This window comes from Rhineura floridana, chromosome 16, assembly GCF_030035675.1.
Source record: "Rhineura floridana isolate rRhiFlo1 chromosome 16, rRhiFlo1.hap2, whole genome shotgun sequence".
In the NCBI taxonomy this organism is placed as follows: Eukaryota; Metazoa; Chordata; class Lepidosauria; order Squamata; family Rhineuridae; genus Rhineura; species Rhineura floridana.
Window position 1 is genome coordinate 15661922 of NC_084495.1, and position 23928 is coordinate 15685849.

At 40.5% G+C, this 23928-nt stretch overlaps 1 protein-coding gene across 1 annotated transcript; it reads right to left on the reverse strand.

Annotated features, from left to right (window-relative positions):
• Positions 1 to 693: 693 nt before the first annotated feature.
• Positions 694 to 22936, reverse strand: ITM2A (integral membrane protein 2A). The gene is made up of 6 exons (XM_061598107.1): positions 22542 to 22936; positions 12469 to 12600; positions 10324 to 10512; positions 6195 to 6305; positions 3034 to 3184; positions 694 to 1827 (listed from the first exon to the last, which is right to left on the reverse strand). Exons 1-6 carry the CDS (start codon positions 22623 to 22625, stop codon positions 1739 to 1741), a joined length of 756 nt encoding a protein of 251 aa, XP_061454091.1. The 5' UTR covers positions 22626 to 22936; the 3' UTR covers positions 694 to 1738.
• Between the last annotated feature and the right edge of the window lie 992 nt (positions 22937 to 23928).

The following is a 23928-nucleotide window of genomic DNA, read 5'->3' on the forward strand; positions in this document are numbered from 1 at the left end:
GGAGACATGATTCTGAATGACACCTGCCTAGACTACTATAAATTTAATTCCAGATTAGTTAACATTAAATGTAAGCATGCTGTACTCAACAACACCATCAGGACCCACTTCATTTGCACAACAAAAGGTTTTATTTGGGGCAGGGGGATGTCTAGCAACAACCCCCTCCCCAAAATGTGAATTTTGCAGCCTAATTTATGCATCTCATTCTTTAACTATACTTAAGCTACATAATTTATTCTTTGTTAGTCTATGAGAGGCAAGGAAATCCTGTAACCAGCTACTGGAAACCACCACCCCTTTTGGTTTTGGAGATCCACCAGGCATTGCCTACAACAGAGGTGGCCAATCTTTGGCCTTCCAGATATTGTTAGACTACAATTTCCACCTGCCCTGACTACTGGCCTTGGTGGCTGGCGTTGATTGGAGATGTAGTTCAGCAACATCTGGAGCGCCAAAAGTTTCCCAACCCTGTCCTATAACGTAAAAGTGATGAAGGCTAAACACAAACCTGAAAACGTAAGATTCTCCAGAAACTGGATACCGCATCCAAAATTATATTCTGCAGTACTGTAAAATACATAGCTCTGACTAGTTATTTTCAAGCCAGAAGTGAGCAACAGGTATTATGACCGTGTTAATATTTCCTCTGCACAATAACTTTATTGTCAAAAAGTGAGACCACCACCATAGTCTTAGAGAAACATTTATTAGAGGGTTGCAGGATTTGTGAGAAATATAAAGTCCCTCATATAAAACACTCAACTCAGCAGCCCACTAACAATCCCTTTACCATATTTCACCGCTGTCCTAAGTGGTGTCCTAATACCTTTGACTGCAGTATTAGTGCTACTTTGCTTATAAGAAGTTCTTCTCTAAAAGTTTCAAAGATAGGCTGGGAGGGAATTCACAGCTACGGAAACATTGACAATTGGGCCAAATCAGGTTGTAATTACATAAGCTCGCAGTTAAGATGTTGAAACCAGTCCAGCACCAAAATACTAACGTAAAAGCTTTTAAAGAGTAAATGTGCCTTGATATATAACTAAATATCACAAAAACCAAAAGAAAAAGGGAGTTAAGGTCAGCTCAGGGAAGGTTCCAAATATACATACAAGTTCAATACAGTAATTGCACAAAATGAAAAAAAATCCTTATGATTACCAAGGTTAATGTTTACATGCTTCACACATGAAGTTCAAATAAACTTTAGAAGTCTTGATGCAGTTTCTTACCAGGAGACTGAGCGCAGAGAAATTTTATAGAGCTACGTAAAATGTGCAAACCATATACGTTAAATTTATCATTTTGTGAAGTCAAGTGGTGATTAGATTACATTTCTATGCAGGAATTGGGTACCTGTATTTTTGAGTGAATTTGAGGCTGCGATCCTACATGCTTAGTTGGGAGCAAATCTCATTTAACTCAGTGAGAATTACACCCAAGTAGACATGTGTAGGGTTGTGCTGTGAAACAGACAATCAGGTGGATATGGGGGCATCACTTTTAAGTATTAGTTTTCATTCAGACATGATACCTGGAACATTTACCAGCACCAGGGATACAAAGAAAAAACATGGTTAATTCAGAGTTTCGTTCTTTGTTTTTAAATCTAAGCAATCCACAAAAAAGCGTAAGGCTTTTGATTATCACTGCACATTTTAATTCTGAAGATTAAGATGTAAAGCTTGGACTTCTTAATGAAGATGTGCGATTGTCAATTTCCACCCTGTACCTTTCATTGCCGACAGATCTTGGTTTCGACAACGAACAAGTTTTCAAAGTGCCGGATTGAGTGGCACTTCTCAACTGAGCGTTTTTGGAGGCCTAGATAGAGAAAAAGAACACCAATTAATCAAGTTGAACAGTGTATGTCAGATAGAAGATTTTTTTCCTGGGACGTCTGCTTATGGCCACATATGCCACTTTGAATGTATCTATATTGCATTTACATCTACTGTAAACCGCCCAGAGAGCTTTGGCTATGGGGCGGTATATAAATACAATTAATAAATAAATAATATATTATTGATTTAAAACTGGCTGAACCACAATTTCCTCTGTCTAAGGAACTCCAGTCCTGTGAGGAATGTTAGGGATAGCAAACAGAAATTCTCCATACTTGTGGAGAAAACCTGCAGTAACATTTGTAACTTTCACTGGAACAATTATTTAATTTATTTTTATTTAACACAATGTATATATCCATTTATTATAAAAAAAATTAGGTGGTTTACAAAAAATAAAATACAATTATTGGTAAAAGTGATAAACAAGTAAAAACACTTTAACACAATAGCAACAGACTAAAAAACACATCAGCATCTAAGTGTTAGTATAGTTTAAAATAAAGTTTTAAAATACGGTTTAAGTAGAGACCTTATCCTAGTCTGCTTCTGTGCTGGAATTACTTTTTTAGATTTTTTAAAGCTTCCCCCCCCCCCAAAAAAAAGATCCTTTGTTTTAATATGTTTTAAGGCCTTTTGTTTTTTAAGATGTTTTAGAATGTATTTGTTTGCCACTCTGGGTTCCTTCTAGGAAGGGCAGGATATAAATTTAATAACTAAATAATAAATAAAAATACTAAGAAGTGTGACTGTATGCCATTTTGATGCTTTCTCCTGTCTTCATATGGAGCAAAGTATGTGCAGGATGGGTACAAACACTTTCCTTACTATTTTACGGCTAAATACTGAACCAACAGATTCAGGCCCTTGGTCTGTTTGACAGTGCAACTAAACTGTTCTAGTTTTTCCAGATCTTGAACATTTTCTTCCAGCTCCTCCAAGATTGTAAGTTTCCAACTTTACAAGAACATTCACACTTCACCACTGCCAGACATGTTTATTCTGACTTGTCACTGGAGTTTAATTTAATAATTTGGTCTCATTATGTACCATTACTTTAGAAAAGTGGTCTCCGTTACAAGAGAATAAAAACATAAAAGTAAGTTTATAGGAGTCCCATTTTAGATTTTGTTTTCTTTTACTTAAGACAGGAAGTTAAGTTTACATCCCAGTCTGAAATACTCACCAGTTATCTTATCTCTGCGCTGAAGCCTGAAAGTTGCCTTCCCTACACAGAGCTGATAAATGAAAATGCCCAGATCTGACACATTATCAATCTCTTCCGTCACAACCATTTCTTCACGAACAAGGTAGGTCTGAGGCAAATAGGAACCAGTCTATGGGGAAAAAACCAGCATAACTCTATGTACATTAACAATTCCTTTAATCAATACCCCAGGAAGAAGTTTCACATTTGCAAAGCCACTTTAAAGAACGGTAGCAGCTCTGTACATGGAATCTACGGGGGATGGGGTGGGGAGTAAAAACTCCAGGTGCTTGAAGAAAGGTTTATTCCAGGCCTGATGTGTTCAGAACAAATTCTTCCTGGGAAGCATGTTTCTACCAGCAATTCTCACCAAAAGCATTTTGATTAGAATTTCTTCCCTGAAGATGGAATTGTTCTGAAAAGCATCAGGCCCATAATAAATCTTATTTCTCAAGCATTTGTGGAGTTCCCCCCACTTCTTTTCCTGCCAATGGTGTTCCTGGTTTTATTCATGGAATCTGCTGGAAAGACTGGAGATATGATGGAAGTGATGCTAGCTTCCTGGTTATATAGCCCAGTTCCTTCCAACCACTATTGCGTGGAGGAAACTTGACATGGTAGAAAAGCCCTAATTCCTGTTAGGAAGGTGACAAGACTTTATATAAGCCAAGGAGATGTAGCTTTTTTGATTTACCTTAAGGCAGCTATGCTTGAAAACCAATTACACACTTTTTGCTGCCATTTCAAGTTGGTCTGAGGCAAGCAGCTGTCTATGCCCATTTGCAGGTCATGTCATTGGATCCCAGTAACAGCCACAGCCAAAGGACAGGCAGCAAAATCAAAGCAGTCTTATTACTGTTCCAGGAACCAAGTACCTGGTTCTCAGTTCAGTCTCTGTTTGGCTATAGATAAGCCATTTCCATTCAGATAGTGCCTTTTGCAGACAAGGTAACAGTAATCTCAGCAGGAGACCTCTGAGGACATTTGTTAATCATTTCTCCCTGGTTGAAGTCAACAGGTCACTGGGGCTTGATGCAGCAGCTCAGATAGTTTAGTGAAGGCAGGTAACATTATAACCAAGCCACAGCACAATATTTATTTATTTAAAATATTTCTATCCCACCCTTCTACCCTGCAATAGGGCACTCAGGGTGGCTTAATCATAATCATAGGAGTAACTGGCTTTTGATATCTGAAAACCCTGATCCTAAATATGTTTAGTTAAAAGAAAGTCCGGTCTTAAGTCTGCTTTCAGACACATTTCCAAGAGCAGAATGTTGATATTTGGTCCTGCTACTGTAAAATAGCAAAATATTATGTTGTTGGTTTCCCATTTAAAGTTATTAGCCTGAAAAAGGTACTATTATACCCCTGATAAGGGCCAGCTATCAATTGCAATCTATGAGAAAATAAAATTAAGTAAATTAAAGTGCATATTCCAATACACTTTAATTAGGATTGATTCTCTGTGACAGATTTACCTCCTGCCTCATTAGTTACAGATACACTGTTGTTATATGCCTTCAAGTCGATTATGACTTATGGCGACTATATGGATCTTTTTGGATATATTCATAAGGTCTTCATGGCAAGAGGTATTCAGAGGTGGTTTACCATTGCCTTCCTCTAAGCCTACAGCACCCAGTATTCCCAGGTCTCTGAGTACTAACCAGGCCTGACCCTGCTTAGCTTCTGAGATCAGTCATGTTTAGGGTAGTATGGTCGTAGGCGCAGATACATCACTATACTAAAAAATGTTTTTTAAAAAAAATTACACACTTCCAATGTTCAAGCATGCAGGGTAGGCATCTTATTCTAACCAGGATGGTAATGATTGATGCACATAGCTTATATTGTTGCCTACTGTATATGGTATACAGTTCTATTAAAAAAACCTCAAGTGAAAGCATTTATTTCAGGGGTGGGGAACCTCCGGCCTCTCTATTTGCGATTACATTTCCTGGATATCCAAGGAAAAGACCATCCCAGGCGGGCACATTGTCACTGGCCACTATGAGTCCTCTAGTCCTTCTCAGGCCAGCTGTTGCAGCAGCACAAGGACTACTGCACTCAGACACAAAATCTGAAACAGCGACAGGAGACCCACTCTTAATACATCCTTGCCTTTACTCCCAATTTTTTAATTTTATTTAGTTAATTATTTGAATGTAGTTAATTAAAATTAACTGTGACATTTGTTGTTTTATTACTGCTGTTGTATTATTTTATTATGAAATTGTTTTTGTAATTGTTGTTCGCTTTTGTTGTAAGCCACTCTGAGCACAATTTTCTTTTTTTGTAAGTTGCTTTGAGTTCCATTTTCAGAAAAAAGCGACTAATAAATATAATAAATAAATAAATATTTGGCCCTCAAAATTCTCCCCAGGCAATCTCCTGTACCAGCCTTGGTCCTTGTGTGCGTTGGCCTGGCAAAAATGCATCCTTGAACAGTGATAATTCCTCTTGGTTCCTTTAATCGGTTCCTTGCATGGATAGTGCATGTACGTGTGTGTGCATAGAAATCTGACTTTTTGCACGGCTGGAATATAGTTTCCTGTACAAAGGTAAAAGTCACATTTATTGCTCCACCCACTTTTGTCTCTGGGTTCACCCACCACTGGTGTGTGGCTCCCAGAAGGTTGCCCACAAGGAAATGAGGACCTTACACTGAAAAAGGTTTCACACACACTCAATCTACTTGCAAGGAAGTCTCATTTTCATAGAGCATATTTTTTAAGTATGCTTGATTTATGTAGCAGTCCCTGACTTGTAACAAGCGTCAAATTATAAAGTAGTGCAGTTAAGCTGTAGAGATCTATTCAGCCTCACCAGATGTCCTCACCTAAATGAAAGTTTTTTAAAAAAAGCCTAGCTGCAGTTTGGCATTTCTGTCTGTAACATTTTGTGTGATGTAAAGAAAGACGTTATCAGTGCCATTCTGGATATAACGTTTATACTTTGGGTATCCATACCACAAATGTTCAATAAGCCATCAGTTGACCAACACTGGCCATCAACAGAGTTTCCATATAAACAAACAAGCTAAAGAAAGGCCCACTTGATAAGCAAAGTTAAGTTTTTCTGTCTTCATAGAAAGGAAAATATCTTCCACATGCTATGCTGAGAGTGCTAATACACACCGCTAATTTTGCAAAGAGGTCCGCCAGATTCTGTGGTGGCATAACAATTGATGTGTTCAGAGGGATCACATAGCAGTTACCCAGCTGCAGATCAAGGTAGGCAGTCAGGAGCTACAAGAAGACAGACAGTGTCAGTAATTCAAGTACATAATTTAATATGACTACTGGCCTGGATTCTAAGATAACTAAAGGAAGCTCAGAGAAGCAAGATTTATCATCTCCTCCTTCCCCCAGCAGTCCCGTGATTTATTCCACATTGATCAGAAGGACTCCCAACCCTTTAGAGAAGCCTTTTTAGTAGTCTTAATGTGTAGGTGGGAAGAGAGGACAGAAAATTTTCCTTCAGTTAATTTCCTTAAGTCATCTTATGGTCCAAGTCAGTTTTCAAATTAGAACCTATAAAAGTGAACAAAATGCTTTGCAGATTAGATCAAGGAAATTACGTAACTGATCTGAAGATAAGCAATAAAGTTAGAACTATTGGGTTTATCAAAAGGTTCCCTTCCTCCAAACAGAAAGGATCCTTCTGATAAAGGAAGCTCTTTCCACTCGAGGAAGATAACTTTGGACAGCACCCTTTTTAAATTTTGGCTCACAGAGATGCTAGTAACTTTTAAAATGCCGATAAAAGTATAACCATTCAAACCACAAGTCTTGCAGGAAGGAGTAAGCGCTTGAGACCTATTTTGAAGATAAGCAATTTTTAAATAAAGATCCTGTGACTCATGTAACAAGTTTAAGATGACAGAGATAACACACTGTACTTACACAGAAGCAAAGATAAAAAAGAAGAATTGCTCTCTGAAAACAAGTGTTAAGACTATACTGAATACTAGTATAATTGGTTGGTTTTGTAAATAGCAAGTTTGAAAAATACATGACATTATAGACTATAAAGCATAGCAGACTTGTGGATCTCAACACACCCTTACAGCCTCTACACTATTGTTATAGGATGCATGCTACAAGCACCTTTCCCCAGGATCGTCATCACTATCCTAGTTCTTACTGCATTCAGTCTCTCAGCACAAACTTTCAACCAATCGTCACCCTGGATTAAAGCAGATCTTAGAACACTTTATAAACCTATGCACCATAACCATAATTTGCTATCAATGGATAGGCTACAGTAGCGCTGGGGAACTGCCAGCATGTGATGTATTCACACACTTTTCACGGTCTCTCCACTTCAGTCCTGCATTTCCCTCCTCCTTGAAACTGTAGCTCCCAAAACTCTCCCCCAATCTTTCCTGACATAAGAACGCTCTGCCAGGAGCTGTCACTTTAAGGGTAAATGGACTGGGTTTTTTACAAATGGATTTATTACTAACAGGCAAATTAAGACTAAAAAAATGGAAATGGACCGGTTTCAAGTCGATCCTGCCTTATGGCTACCCTATGAACAGGGTCATGGTAAGTGGTATTCAGAGGGGGTTTACCATTGCCTCTCTAAGGCTAGTCCTCCCCAGCTGGCTAGGGCCTGCTCAGCTTGCCACAGCTACACAAGCCAGCCCCTTCCTTGTCCACAACTGCCAGCTGGGGGGCAACTGGGCTCCTTGGAACTATGCAGCTTGCCCACGGCTGCACAAGTGGCAGGGCACATAACCCCTGAGCCACTCACTGTGGGGGTGATCTTTAGCTGGCCCTTGACACCCAGGAGACACGAGCGGGGATTTGAACTCTCAGACTCTGGACTCACAGCCAGGCTCTCCTCCCCACATATCCGATTATTTCAGGTAAGAATAGTAATCACACATTTGGAAACTGAAGCTGTGAATTATGTGCTTTTATTAACTTCCTCTGTTCATAGGGTTTTCGTGGTAAGAGGTATTCAGAGATGGTTTACCGCTGCCTTCCTCCAAGTTTGGATGCATCTGAGTCCCAGAAGAATATAAAGATCAAATAAATAACAGATTTGAGGCTTTTAACTTAGTTAACACAGAAGAACTGTGAAGTGATGTCAGAGACATTATTAGGGAAGAATGCAAAAAGACAATACGTCTAGTTAAAAAGAAAGACCTCAATGGATGACTGAAGAAACTCTTAAAATGGTTAAAGAAAGAAGGAAAGCAAAAGCAAAAGAAGATAGAAACATGGTTAGAACCCTAAATGCAACAGTACAGCAACTAGTACCTTTTGGCCATAAGGCTGGGTATAAATGTAATAAATAATAATAATAATAGTACGTACAGACAAAGAGAACTATTACAATGGTTATTGTATATAAATTGAAGAGGACAACAGAAGGGGTAGAACAAGACCCCAATTCCAAAAGATTAGAGAAATGAAAGGGAAATTTAAACCAAGGGTAGGGATGTTGAATAATCAACAGGGAAACACACTGACTGACCGAGATGAAATAAAAGGAAGATGGAAGCAATACACTGAAGAAGAGATGCAAATATGACAGATTCATTCACACTGTGTGATGAAGAACTAGAAAATTTAGGTGAAATGTGAGGTGAAAGCTGCTCTTAAAATATTTGGAACAAATCACCAGGAATAGATTTGGCATTTTGACAAAAATTTGTCAAGAAATATGGAAAACTAAACAATGGACCACAGACTGGAACCATTCAATATACATCCCAATTCCAAAGAAAGGGGATCCCAGGGAATGCAGTAATTATCGAACTACTGCCTTAATATCCCATGCAAGTAAAGTAATGCTCAAGATTCTACAACAAAGGCTCTTACCATATATGGAGTGAGAAATGCCAGACATCCAAACTGGATTTAGAAAGGAAAGAGGTACCAGAGATCATATCGTTGCATAATGGAACGGACCAAGGAATTTCAGAAGGAAATCACCCTGTGCTTTATAGATTATAGCAAAGCCTTTGATTGTGTAGATCATGAAAAACTATGGAATTCTTTAAAAGAAATGGGGTGCCACCGCATCTGATTGTCCTGATAAGCAACCTATACTCTGGACAAGAGGCTACTGTAAAGACAGAATATGGAGAAACAGATTGGTTCCCCATCAGAAAGGGTGTGAGACAGGGGTGTATTTTATCACCCTATTTGTTTCATCTATATGCTGAACATATCATACGGAAAGCAGTACTGGACCAAGATGGAGGTGTAAAAATTGGAGGGAGAAATATCAATAATTTAAGATATGCAAACGATACCATACTCTTAGCAGAAACCACTAATGATTTGAAATGAATGCTGCTTAAAGAGGAAAGCACAAAAGCAGGACTACAGCTGAATGTTAAGAAGACTAAAGTAATAACAGAAGATTTATGTAACTTTAAAGTTGACAACGAGGACAGTGAACTTGTCAAGGATTATCAATACCTCGGCGCAGTCATTAACCCAAATGGTGACAATAGTCAAGAAATTAGAGGAAGGCTAGGACTGGGGAGGGCAGCTGTGAAAGAACTAGAAAAGGTCCTCAAATGTAAAGATGTATCACTGAACACTAAAGTCAGGATCATTCAGATCATGGTATTCCCAATCTCTATGTATGGATGTGAAAGTTGGACAGTGAAAAAAGCATATAAGAGAAAAATCAACTCATTTGAAATGTGGTGTTGGAGGAGAGCTTTGCGCATACTATGAACTGCAAAAAAGACAAATAATTGGGTGTTAGAACAAATTAAACCAGAACTGTCACTAGAAGCTAAAATGATGAAAGTGAGGTTATCATACTTTGGACACATAATGAGAAGACATGATTCACTAGAAACGACAATAATGCTGGGAAAAACAGAAGGGAGTAGAAAAAGAGGAAGGCCAAACAAGAGATGGATTGATTCCATAAAGGAAGCCACAGACCTGAACTTACAAAATCTAAACAGGGTGGTTCACGACAGATGCTTGTGGAAGTCGCTGATTCATAGGGTCGCCATAAGTCGTAATTGACTTGAAGGCACATGACAACAACAACAACAACATTAACTTCCTCAGAAGATACTGCTTTGTGGTGGTTTTTGCTTTGCAGGGTTTTTTCATGCCAAGTGAACTAAAATTAAAGCAAGCAAATTATTGTAATTATCTGTTAACTGAAAGGGGGGGGAGTTCTGTTTTATTGGGGTTTTTTGCAGTATCCATTACGAAAACTTAACAGATCACATCAGTTACAAAAAAAAAATAAAAAATCCTCTAGACTTGTACTACTCACCCTGTCAAAATCATGAACAATAGCTGCAGGATCACTGTCAGAAAATTTTGGAACAGGAACATCAATGATGGCAACGTTATCATCCTCTCGGATGTCAGCTTCCTCAGCAATGGGCAAGAAGTAGGGCTCAGATGCCTGGTCTTGATTGTCCTCTCCCACATAGCACATTTGCCCACGGAACACTTTGTGCTAAAAATAAATATTAGCAATCAGCTATGACCCTTTTTTTAGTGGTCATTCATGCAAGAGCAGCTCACTGGAGAACATACTGTTAAGTATAGTGCCATGGGACAGTTCGTATGGCTATCCCTGAAGAGGGAAAGATTTAAAAGCTCCACCCTTCCCAAAACCAAATGGAACACTGCAGACTTCCTCATGGGATGCCAGCCCTGAGCTAGTTTGAAGCCTTTTCCTGTCCCATGGTTAGGAAGAAGGCCCTTCACACCCATCCACTAGAAAACAGGCCACAAGTAGGTACACCTTTAGTGTGTAAGATAGCAGGCTGTATCCAATGACAGTTCTATAACAGGGATGGGGAACCTTCCCTACAACATGTTGAACAACTTCCAGTCCCATCATTCCTGGCCATTAGGCCATGCTGGCTGAGATGATGGGAGTTGTAGTTCAGCAACATCTGGAGGGCCAAAGGTTCCCCATCCCTATAGAGTAGATGCATTTAAAATAATGGACTTGACTGAATTAGGTTCATTAATTACATTGTGTCTACTCTGAGCATAACTTAGCTGGAAAAAACCCACTGTTACTTTGCCATAATCAGAAAGCATTTTAGCACTTCCCACTTCTGCTGGGTCACCTGAATTAAAATCACAACAAGTGAGTTTGTGGATCTGTTAGTTGCAACTGAGACATTTTATTGCAGATTAGAAACAAAGAAATCAAAAAGGCATAAAAAGCAATATATGTAGAGAAATACAAATTACTTCCAAGTTTGTTGTTTTCTGATGAACCAAGAGATTATCATTACCATTTTTGAAGATAATGTGGAACAGATGTACAGGATAGTTTCACAAAAAAGGTTATAGTCTTGTTCGGGTTGCTGGAGGAATGCATTTCTCCATTTCATTAAATGTTATGGGAGAGCTGTAATAAATGGTATTCCAATAGCACCTAACCCCCTGGGAAATATATATGAAAGACTAGTATAGTCAAACAGACAAAGGCAACTTTCTTTATGAGATGCCAGTGTTAAAATATTTGTAATTAATTTTTCAACACATTCCTCTTTATGCAATTTTTCGTAACAAATTTTGTTCAGAACATGGCTATTTATGTTTATATTCATCAAATGTTATGTTTGCAAAGCACTTCAAGAAAAATAACATACTTCAATCACAGTTAAATAAAAGTTGTGACTCAATTAAATGAGTTACCGCTGTATGTACGCATATATAAACAAAGATAAGATGAGTATCAAAAACATGTAGAACAATACACTTAACAGAATTTATATTAATGGTAATAAGCATTACTTGACTTTAATCCAAGACTAATCCTTAAAACTTAATTCACGATATGGCACGGTTTATATTATTATATTTTTAATCTTTTTTATGCTCTGATAAATTTCTAAATCAAAACTGTTCTTTGGGGGGAACCTGCAACTTGGCCCCTGACCCCCCTAAATATGGCCATGCCAAGCTTACCATCTCAGGGCATTTCAGTGAAGGATCTGCCTTCACCATGCCAAACAGTACAGCTGCCAGAGAGGCAAGTCCTACTAAGGCAGCCATGGAAGCATCAAGAAAGGATGCATCCAAGATCCTGCAAGACCCAGAGATTTCACTGGGGCCTGCTGCACTCAAGGACTGGGAGGGAAGAAACCAAGAAGATGGCTACTGTGACTGGAGCAGACTAAGGGCAAGAGAAGAACTGGTGGGCACCCAACCCCCTGCCTTTCAGCTGAGGCCTCAGTTTGGCAAGATAACTCCCCCTGCCCTGGTCACAAACCGCATGAGGGAAATCCTGGCACATTCACTTTTAAATATTGTGGTCCCTCACTGCCACAGCTCTGAGTTTATGCCCATATTCCAATTCACTTACATATCATGTTTACATTGGATGGAACATTTTGCTTATGTTTGCACTGCCGATTTTATTCTGCAAAAAAAAAAGTCTTTCCATTACCCTTGGCATGAAGTACTTGTAGATGCAGGCTCCACCAACCACTACTCCTGCTAAAATGAACGCGAGACCCAAAAGAGTCAGCAGACACCTTCCAGATGAACTTTCATGGCTTTGTGTTGCGACTTCCGGGTCCTTTAGGAGAGAGAGAAAACATACTTCAGTTCTTTGTTGTATTGGAGATCGGATTTTTTGAAAAGTAATTATGCCTGACCTCAGCAGGGTGACATCACACTTCAAGGTGAAAGGCAAAAGCGCCAGACAACACTTTTGAGAAAAGCCTGGACACAAGGCTGGGATAGTATATCTGTAGCTTTTCAACATAAAATGAAAAATGTTTCAGCCCTTTGTTTGTGTTTAAAACAAGGATGTCATTAGTACTTGTTTTAAACACAAACACTCCATCCGTTTAAAAATCACAGCTGAACAAGGGTCCCCTATTAATTACAGAATTTTGCTAAAGTGAGTTTTGTCTTCTTACTAGGACACTAAAATGTAGGTTTCAGGTTTTAAACTTTCCTTAACTTAAGTATATGACTACACATCAACTACATTCAAGCAGTTATTTTCCAGAATTTCATTATAGTACTAACAAGTATATGTTTAAATCTATGAAGCTGCCTTTATAAAGTTAGTATTTCCTTGTCAGGCCATCTGCTAGGAATTTGGGGATCTGAAATAAGCTAGAATAATGGCTACTAAGTTAAGCCTCAAATGTCCCATCCACACTACACATTTAAAGTAGTATTATAGTACTTTTTACATCCATGGCTTCTCCAAAAGAAACCTGGGAACTGTAGTTTATTAAGGCTGTGGAGAGGAGATATCCATTTTCCAGCACAGAGTTATACTTCCCAGTGTGGTTTGGCAGTCAATTGTTCTTATGGGAACTCTAGAAATGTAGCTCTGTGAGGGGAACAGGGGTCTCCTAACAACTGTCTGCACCCTTAAACTACAGTTCCCAGGATTCTTTTGGGGGAAGCCATGACTGATTAAAGTGGTATGATTCTGCTTTAAATGTATAGTGCAGATGGGCCCAAAATTTCTAGACATCTATCCTTCCTGAAGGAAGGAGACTCTGGTCTTAAAATCTGTTTTTTTTTATTCCTGTCTTGCAAGTACATCCCACTCTTCCTTCAGACATCAGAGAGCAGCTTATATGTATCATTAATGTTCATAAGATGTACATTACTTAGCAGTAGCTGCCTAAGGTTAAGGGCAACTAGAAATTTCAACCCAACACAGCAAACGTTCTGATGATTTTTTTGTTTTGTTTTGCTTCACACCAGAATGTCTAGGAGCAAGACATATTAAAATCAAGAGAAACATCAAGAGGATAAATTGGTCCTACGTCAAATGTTACACTTGGACTTCAACATTTTCCTCATCATGTAGATTAATTGCTTCATCTAAAAATTAGAAAAAACTGGTTTACATGTAAATGAAAGACCTTCAGAATTAGGCAGGGATGGGGAACCTGCAGCCCTACAGATCTCCTTAGACTCCAATTCCCATCAGCTTCAGCCATCATGCCAATGGTCTGGGAAGATGGGAGCTGTTGTGCGGCAACATTTGGTGGGCCACAAATTCCCCTTCCCTGGCTTAGGGGAGAGTACTTCCGAGTTCTAAATATTCCATTACTTATCTAACAGCACTTGCTCTTTGCTCATGATCTGTAACAAGGGGTATTTTAAAAGGATAACCATTAAGTGCAATTATTATTTATTATACATTATACATGAAACACAAACGTGCTTTCTTTCTCTCTTGGATCCATGGCCTGGACCCCATCATTTCTGATGGCCTGCCAATCCAAATGTCAAGCCCAGAGTATAACACAGACCATTTTTATGTATGTGACTTCAAAAGGAAGTTCTCCCCCATAATTATATAACGAAAGGCAGTTTGACTCAGTGTCACACATGCCTAGCCTAGAATGTTCAATAATCAACTGCATAAAGCATAATCAACTGAGATGTTTTAAGTGTAGCTTTTGCTTTTAACATTCATACTAAGCTTCAATTTTAAAATTAGTTTATTACGTTTTAAAATTAGAAGGTCAGATAAGTTAAACTGTTTTAATTGATTTCTGCCTAACTTAAAGAGCAGGAAGTAATGTACAGCTACCCAAGACTTGGTAAAATGAGACATCCCTCTTCTATGCCCGCCCTCAGGTTCAGAAGAGGAGCAAGTAATGAACTACAGAAAAGGAAGTGTCAGCAGCAGAGTCTGAACAAATTCTGTTATGCAAACAAAATTGGGTGTTTTCCAGAAACCAAAATATGCTCTTCAAGCAATTATGCATACCAGTAAATGGTGCTACATTTTTGGAATTAAAAGAAGTGATAGAAAGAGCAATCCTAACAGCCAAAATGTATGTGAATCTTTAGCAAACTAGTAGCTTGGATTCTAATGTTTCAAAATCCATATATGTATTTTCTAATACAGTTTTAGTTCTGTTCTGCAGGTTGAGTTAACAGCTTCATCAAGGGTCTGGATGAGTATGAACAAGCCAGAAAAACTGTATTCACTAGTTTGCCCAAGCACTTTGAAATTTAATGCTAGCATGCAGAAATTCAATATGCTTTTCCCAGCTTTAAATATGTTACTTAGTTGAAGGCCAGCATCATGAAAAATCTAGTCAGGCATCAAGACGTCAAGTTGTAACCTGTCTTTTAACTGAGTCAGTGTAAAGCAAGACAAGAACAGACACCAATGTGCTAGCTGTGCAAACAAGAAATGCACAATTCTTGCACAGTTTAGAAGGAACTTGTAGCAACACCGGTTATTGAGACACAATTGCTCATGTACTATTATGGAGATAAAGGCAATTAGATTTCATGCACAAAGGTTTTATTCACTTTATCCAGTCAAGCTAAAGTCTGCTTCAGATACTCATTAAAAACTAGACCAGGGAGCATTCAAGATTATACCTTGGAGAATATCACACAGATGATAAATTGTGGAATACATATCTCTATATTAATTCTACTTAATGTACTTGAGCAAATCCCAATATTAAGAATCCCAAGACTTTAGCTTACCCCTTTTAAAAGGAACTAAACACGTTGTTAAACTGAAGCTGGAAAGCCAAACAAACATTCTTCTGAGCATGTATGTAACACACAAGCAGTTGCTTCTGTTGCTTTCAACTAAGCCCCTAACCAAGCACCCAAAAAGCTTTAGGAAGCAATAAGCTCAGCCTTTGGCTCTTTTGCAACATGAGGCAATCAAAAATGTTTAAACCGTACCTCCAAATATTAGTTTTACAAGACTACAGATAAAAGCACTTGTATTCTGCAGTTCAGAATTTCCTCCTGTGCATATGCCAAAAATAGTATTAGAAAACAGCCACAAAGGTATCTCATTTTCTGATTTGTAATCTCTCCCCTCCCACAAGAAGCCATCATGCATGTCTACTTGATACCCAAGGGGACCTGTACATTAATTGGCTAATCCCATAATCCTAAATAATTAATCTTTTCAACCAACTGCCTGCAGAATTTCATTATAGTACTAACAAGTATATGTTTAAATCTATGAAGCTGCCTTACGCAAAGTCAGAACATTGGCCCACCTATCCCAGTATCACCTATTCCAGTGGTTCCCAGCTGGGGGCCATGAAGTAATCCAGAGGGGCTGCAAACAGTAAAGAAATTATTTATTATTATTTTTTTTAAAAAGTCTTCATCCCCTGGACACTGTCCGCTTCCCACTGCTGCTGCAGACAATACCTTCCCCTTGCTCCAAACAAGAGGGGAGGCCTTTTGCTGAAGCACCAGAGCATCTTTTCAGGCGCGCCAAAGGCAGACATCTGCCTATAATCGTGGCTGATACAAAAGAAGGCTGAGGGTGGAGCTACCAGGAAGAAGAGGGGATTCCTATCACTAGCGCCTGACACTGTCACTGCTGATGATGCCCTTACTCAGAACAAGAGGAGAGGGCTTTTCGTGAAGCAAAAAGAAGCAAGGCTGCAGGGAAAGGCTGCTTTCCCCCTTCCTGGCAGCCTGCCTGCCTTTCTTGGCCCCCGATTCACTACCATCTCCTTTTAAAAATATTATTTGTGAGGCCGCCCAAATCTCACCTTCAGCCCTGACGGAGCCAAGGAGCAGTGAGGAAGCTCGGGACTTGCTCGCCCCCCATCTCTGAGGCTCTGTATGTGTGCCAGTGTTCCCCCTTCTTCCACCTACACTCCACCCCCCAATCTCTCTCTCTCCAAGATGTTGCAGCAGTTGAGGGCTTCCCCCCCCCACGTGCACAAATGCATGCACGCCTGCAGATGCTTGCAGGAGGAGCAGATGTGTTAATTTGTGTATGTGTGCTGATCTGTCTTCTGCGCCACTCTCATTCCACAAGTGCACACTAACCAAGCCATCAGTTCTGATGATCATCCCAAGGCCTAAAAGCACTACCCCTCCTAAATCTATCCACCCTTTTGTCTCCACAATCTAGATTCCCACCACTACCACACTGCTGCTGCTTCATCATCATCATTATTAAAAAGCTCAGCAGGTTGGAGGAGGCTACGATCCACATACTGCAGCTGAAATGTATTTAATTATTATTGCATTTATACCCTACCTTTCCTCAAGGTGGTGCACATAGCCCCCCCTTTCCATTTTATCCTTACACAAACCCTGTGAAATAGGTCAGGGTGAGAGACTATGTCTGGCCCAAGGGCACCCAGTGGGCTTCATGGCTGGCTGGGGATTTGAACCTGGATCTTAGTCCAATACTGTAACTCACTGGTGTTAGACACAGGACTGTACATCTTCAGACTATGTGTGTGGGGGGGAGGGGGATACCAATTTGATGAACCTTTGCATTAAGAAAGCTACACCTCCCTGACTGCAAGCAGCTTTTTATGGAAAGGGATATTTGGAGATGTGATTTTGCCACACACCATTTTTTTCAATTAACAGAGACTAAAATTACAATTAGCGTGGGGGGGGTCACAAATCTTTTTCAGCTTATAAAGGGGGTTCTGTACTCATAAAGTTTGGGAACCATTGGTCTATTCAATAGACTCCACTGTTTCAAACTACACGCGGCAGGGCAGATCCATGTCTCAAGCGCAGGTCTGCTCTAGTCATGTCCAGAGATGGGGGTAGGATGTAAGATTTAAAGTGTTAAAGGCAGGCATGGAAAGTGGTTATGAATCATTTAGTATCAGAGCTTGGCCATGAAGAGACAACTTCAGTGCGATCAATTGTGAGGGTGGAGAATTCAGCACCCCTCATCCTTCCAGCACTCTACATTACACCTCTGCTTTAAAGAGATTAGGGTAGCCCAGCATTTGAAGACAGGAGTCTGCTCCTATCATGTGTAGTCCAAGCCTGCCTAGCAGCAACTCTCCAAGCTCAGGCAGGGATCTTTTCTAGGCTCCCTGCTCCAAGAGATTCTTTATCTGGAGATACTAGGAACCAAACCAGGGATCTTACATAAACAAAGCACATACTTTGCTATGCATCTGTAGCCTCCACCCTCTGAATTATGCTAAATACAATTGCTGAACTGCAAAACCAATTCCCAGCAATGCTTTTGCTTACAGAATCTCGAAACTGAATTGCAACACACTAGAAAAAGCAAAGCAGAATTCAGGCACATTTTGATTCAGAATACAATCATGAGACTAAAAATGAAAGTGGATTACGGTCAGAGAAAGCATCTGTTCTCTTTGATGTTTGAAAGGACTCTATATGCATCACTCTACCTCTTTTTTGGCTGCTAGACAGGAAACTAGGCAAGGTTGTCTGTTCCAACTTCTGTTGGGTGAGGCTGCATTTGATTTTTATCTGTACTACATTTTGCTAAGGAAAATCTCGGGTGTTTATGTAGAGCAGTGGTTCTCAATCTTTTTTGGTTTGCGGCGCGCTGCAAAACATATACAAAATTTCTGGTGCGCTTCGTGTACAAAATTAAAAATATATTAATATATTTTAAACTATGAATAAAAATAACTTAATAATAATATACTTTCATAATATTCACAGCACACCTAGCCCTCTTGCGGTGCACCAGTGTGCCCTGGCGCACCATTTGAGAATCACTGATGTAGAGCCTGCTTCCCTGTAAATGCTGCTTAGGACCATAAGACATCAGCCATAATGTTGAGGCACTACTGCATACTAAAAAAACCCACACATTTGGAACTCAGCCCTCACACTCGTGAAATGTATGCATCCAAGTCAAGACATACAACAAATCAATCCAATCTACATCTTTCATCAGAAATAAGTCCCACTGTGTTCAATGGACTCACTTCCAGGTGAGTGTGCATAGGATAGCAGTCCAAGTCTAAGATTATGTTTCTAAGAGCTTACATTTGGTTTTTAATGCATTGGGCATGAACTCTTGGGATACCATATTTATCTACAGTTAAATCTTGACACTCAATACACTTATAAAACTTGTTCAAGAGCCAATCCAATTTATTTTTACTTATTTAACAGAATTTACATACTGCGTAATCATTAAAACCTCTAAGCAGTTTACATAAAAATTATGTTTGCACTTATATATAAAGATAAAACCCTGGCACAAAAATACATATACACATGAGATAATGAAGATAAACCAATTATTATTCTGTAGAGATTTTAGTTTGTTACTAGAAGGTGCCATGCTACTGTCCTGGAGTTTTAATCTTAAACAGAGAGGAAATTGATTTGATAGTCAAACATCCCTTGTTCACAACATCACCATGTAGTTCAAGCAGAGTACTACTACTAAAAATAGCCAATGTTCACTGGCTATTACACAGAGAGGGATTGCATCCATTAACATATAGAGAAACACACATTGTTTAGGAATGTACCCAGTGTGGACTAGCTGCTAGAGACACGAACTTGGGTTCAAGTTCCACCCCTGCTATAAAAGAGGCATCACACACTGTGGCCTTAAAAACATATCATACAGTCACACCCAAAGCATGCGTTGTTACCAAATGAATGTGGATATATTGAAAACAAAGGATTTTTAAGATTCTTCACAGAGAAGAGGAAAGGTGGGACATAAATCAAATAATAAACAAACAAATATGGTAACCAGTGTCAATCAGCTTTCTACTGCATGCATCTATGCCTGCAATGGAAGTATAGCAATTTCCAACATGATGTTGTATAATCTTAGCTGAGGATAAAACCATCTGTCTGACGGTCTTTCGGAAGTCAGAGCCACTTGACATGTTACAAACTAAGAGACTGAACTCAGCTACCACATGTGAAGCAAGAATTCGTGTCACGATCCCTTCAGTTGACGGCAGCTCTCCAGTACACGCTTGTATTGATTTCTAAATGTAAGCATCCACAAACTTGTAATACTGTCAGAGTCACAGCTTTTGTGAGGGTAAACACTGGAAACACAGAGCATTTTACAAAAAAAACCCCAAACCAACCAACAATACCAGCTGTCCTGGTGTAAAGTCCAGAGATTCCTGGAGAGGAAATGACCAATGCGATCAGTACGGCAGCCCTGAAACATGCTAAGCATACACAGAGAGACCAGTTTTTCTTCATGTGTAATTCCTGGTGAAGCCTCAACCTATCCTCCCAAATTCTTTCCAATGCAAGCCAAAACCTCCTTTGCTTGACCTAAGACCATTGTTAGCCCGTCCCTCCACCTGCTTTCTACACCAGGGCTCAGCTACTAAGGGCAAATGTCTGAGCATATGCAGAGTGCTGTTATGTTAACAGAAAAGTGCATAATTCACTTGCTCATCGGCATTCTTTTTTAACATAAGGGAAACCACTGCAAAAAGACCCTGACCAACTATTGTTCAATGACAGGGCAAATGCTTTGCATGTAGGGAGGTCCAAGTTCAATCCCCAAGATCTCAAGAACCACATACAAAACCTCTGGACCCTGAAGGGAAACTACTATTTTCTTTTTGTTGTTTTTTTAAACCAAGAAAGAGGTTGCAAGATGCAAAGTAGGGCAACCCTCCTTTACCTATTTATAAAGATTTTAGTTTCCGCTAACAACAGTTTGAAGTGGCTTGCAAAGAAGGCACTTTCTGTGTAGAAAAGGGAACTTTCGCATGTGAGCTGAAATTCTGAAAAGCTGCACTGACCAAGATCCTCTCTTCTGCACAACTACTAAAGGTACAGACACTCCAAACTGTTGCATCTGGCCTGGAAACAAGAGCAAGAAGAGAAAGATGGTTCAAAAAAATAAAAATAAAGAGGTCCCCTGTGTTGAAGGGGCTCCAGGACCTGACAGAGACGGAAGGCGGCAATCCTATCTTCATTTGCCTAGGACTTACTCTAAACTAAGCAACCACAGGGTTCCAATTCTTTTTACTGTATATTTATTTATTTATACACACACACACACACCACCCCATAGCCGAAGCTCTCTGGGCAGTTTACAGCAATTAAAAACATTAAAAACAAATATACAAATTTTAAAACACAATTTTAAAAACTTTAAAAACAATTTAAAAACACATGCTAAAATGCCTGGGAGAAAAGGAATGTCTTGACCTGGCACTGAAAAGATAACAGTGTTGGCGCCAGGCGCACCTCATCACGGATATCATTCCATAATTTGGGGGCCACCACTGAGAAGGCCCTCTCCCTTGCCAGCCTCCGAGCTTCCCTCTGATTTATATGTTTGGGTTAAGCAGAGTAGAAATCCCCACAATAAACAGGCATGCTTACACAATGACTAGGATGTGACTTACTTGTGGATTCTAACTAACCAGTTGAAAAGTCTATAGTCAGCCTGAACCAGCAATGGATTCCCAGGATCTCAGATAAAAGTATTTTGTTTCCACTCACTACCATAGGCTCTTTTGCAGTTTGGAGAGGCCAGGAATTAAACCTGACAGCCTCTGCATGCAAAGCATCTTCCCTACCATTGCACTATATAAGAACAGCACTTTTTTTTTTTTGCAATGGCTGTGTGCATGTTTGTTTTAAATGTTGGGGAACAAGCCTGCCTACAAATCCCCTAAACCTTGGTGAAGGACTGTAGGTTAATTGTAGTGCACATGCTTCACATGTAAAGCTCCTCCTCATATCCAAACAGGTTGTAGAAAACCCTGTCTGAAACCCCAGAGATTTGCCACCAATCAATGTAAACCACACTGAGTAGATGGAGTAATGGCCCAACTCCAGCTTCCCATGATCCAAGGCAAGTGTTTCTTTGGGGGGGTGTTGCCCCCCCCCCGCAAGTTATGCCCTCACTGCCTTCAATAGAGTTCATTCCCAACTACAGCCTGCCTAGGGCTGCAACCCAAATTGGGATGCCTGGAGCATGCAAGTCCACAGGTTCAACAGATGAGTAAAGAGAACAAAAAATCCCTACTAGGTCACAGCCGGAACACTACCTCCATCTGAATATATGAACATGTATTTTACTGCCTATGCACTTTTTAAAAAAAAAAATACATCCGGTTTCATTTTCAGAGACACTCAAGGCAGCTTTGCAATCCAAAACACAAAGCAGCAATAATGATAATAATAATTGCAAGACTCCCCTTTTAGTATCCCTACTGGTGTCACCGCTTTCTTAACCTTTATGGTGCCTAACAAATTACGGGTGGCTAGTCCTACTCAGCACAGGCCCACTGGAGTCAATGAACATACCTAACTCAGGCCCATTAATTCCAGTGGGCCAACTCTATTCCCTTGAATACGAAACCCCCCAGGACCTGAGCCTGCAGGCAAGGGCTGTCGTACCTTTCCAAATGTATTTTATAGATTTTATTTACGCATTTTATTCGTGCATTATGCATATTTGGGCTGAAGGGGAGGTCCTTCCACCTCACCTGCAGGGCAGGCTTGAAGGGTTGGAGGAAGGCTTCAAATTGGGGAAGAGGAATTCTCAAGGAGACGAGGAAGGCGAGCCCCTCGCCGCCATTTTATGCCCTGAATGCATGTTATGATTTATTTTGGGGGTGGGGTGGGGGAGCGCTCGCTTCTTCGCGGCGCCCTCATTTCTCCTTCCCTCGCCCATCGTTGTGTGTGGGTTTTCGTTTTTTTTAATTTATCATTATCATTTGCACCACCACAAAATGGCGGCGGAGGCCGGTCATGGCCAAAGGCGCAGCCCCGACCCGCGGCCGCGCTCACCTTGTCGGCCACCAGCGCCTCCGCCGCCTCCTTCTTGGGCTCGTCCTTGCCGGCGAACGGCGACTGGAAAGCGATCTTCACCATGGCTGCGGCAGCCGGGCCTCCTCCGCCTCCTCCTCTGCCACCAACAGCTCCTACGCGGTCGTCGCCGCTCCTATTTCTGCCGCTACCGAGGCCGCCTCCTGTTGTTGCTGTCGCTGCTGGATCTGTTGCTGCGCAGCGACTTCTCACTCGGACACCTCGCTGGAGGGGCGGGGCCTAAAGCGGAGAGGGAGGAGTCAAGCGGAGATAATCTTCATGTCTCTCACGTGCGGACACCCCCACACCACCTTCTCCTCCTGGCAGCGAATCCTTCGAGAGCGCATGCGTAAAGAGAAAGACCCGCCGCTTTCTCCTGACTCCGGAAAACAAACAAAGTCGAGGGAGTTGACGCGTGCGCAGACAAGCTCCCTCGCTTCTCAATTTATTTCTCTTCTTCACTGGCCCGCTACAAGAGCCAATCACAGACAACATAATGGACTGCTCAAAGGGGGGGGGAGAAGAGGAGGAGGCGAGAGCGCCCCCTACAGTCTGAGGGCACCATAATAAATAACTGTTTACATTAAGCTGGGTGGGTTGACCTTGTACGCCCCCGCCTAAGCAAAGCCGACAAGCCTCTCTGGATTTTAAACGGAGGGCTGATTTTTATAGCAGCCTCCAATTTAGAAAAAAAAAATGGGGAAATATTCGTTTCATTAGAAAAATGAAGTATCTTCTTGGTAGGCTTCTCAGGGGAGCTGGTTCAGTATTAGAATATTACACACCAACACTGGAAAGGCTCCCCTTGTAAATATGAGCATGGAGCTGCAGAGCCTGAAAGGGACACTTCCGCTTTGCATGTTCCAATTTCGGAGGCCTGGTTTCCACAAGACCATACATTTCTGATACATTACTGTGGAAGTATGCCACCTTTGACTGCTCATATCTAAACGCAACAAGCAGAGCCTGCAACAAAATGTTGTAGCATGGAGTGCTGCTCATTTTCAGGGCTCCAGCCAGGTCCTTTTCAAGGATACTCCATTACATTCCTCTCATCCCACGTTTCTGGGTTTCCCTCCTCTTCAGCAGGCAGGCATTATTTCACCGCCACCAAGTTTTAATGTAAATTGCTGGTTGTAATGCAAGTCAGTTTGGGTCACTTGCATGAGGAAAAGCGACTAACAAATATAGATAATAATGAATATGTTCAATCCTCATTGGACTGGTTTGCTCCCCTCAAAAAAAATTAGAATCCCTCCCCCTCAAAGAGGTTTTGTACTTCTGCACCTTTAGAGTTCTCCCAAGCCAGCTAATTGTGCACAAATGATTCTGTTTTTGCCTACGTAATCCACACTGGGAGAAAGAATTC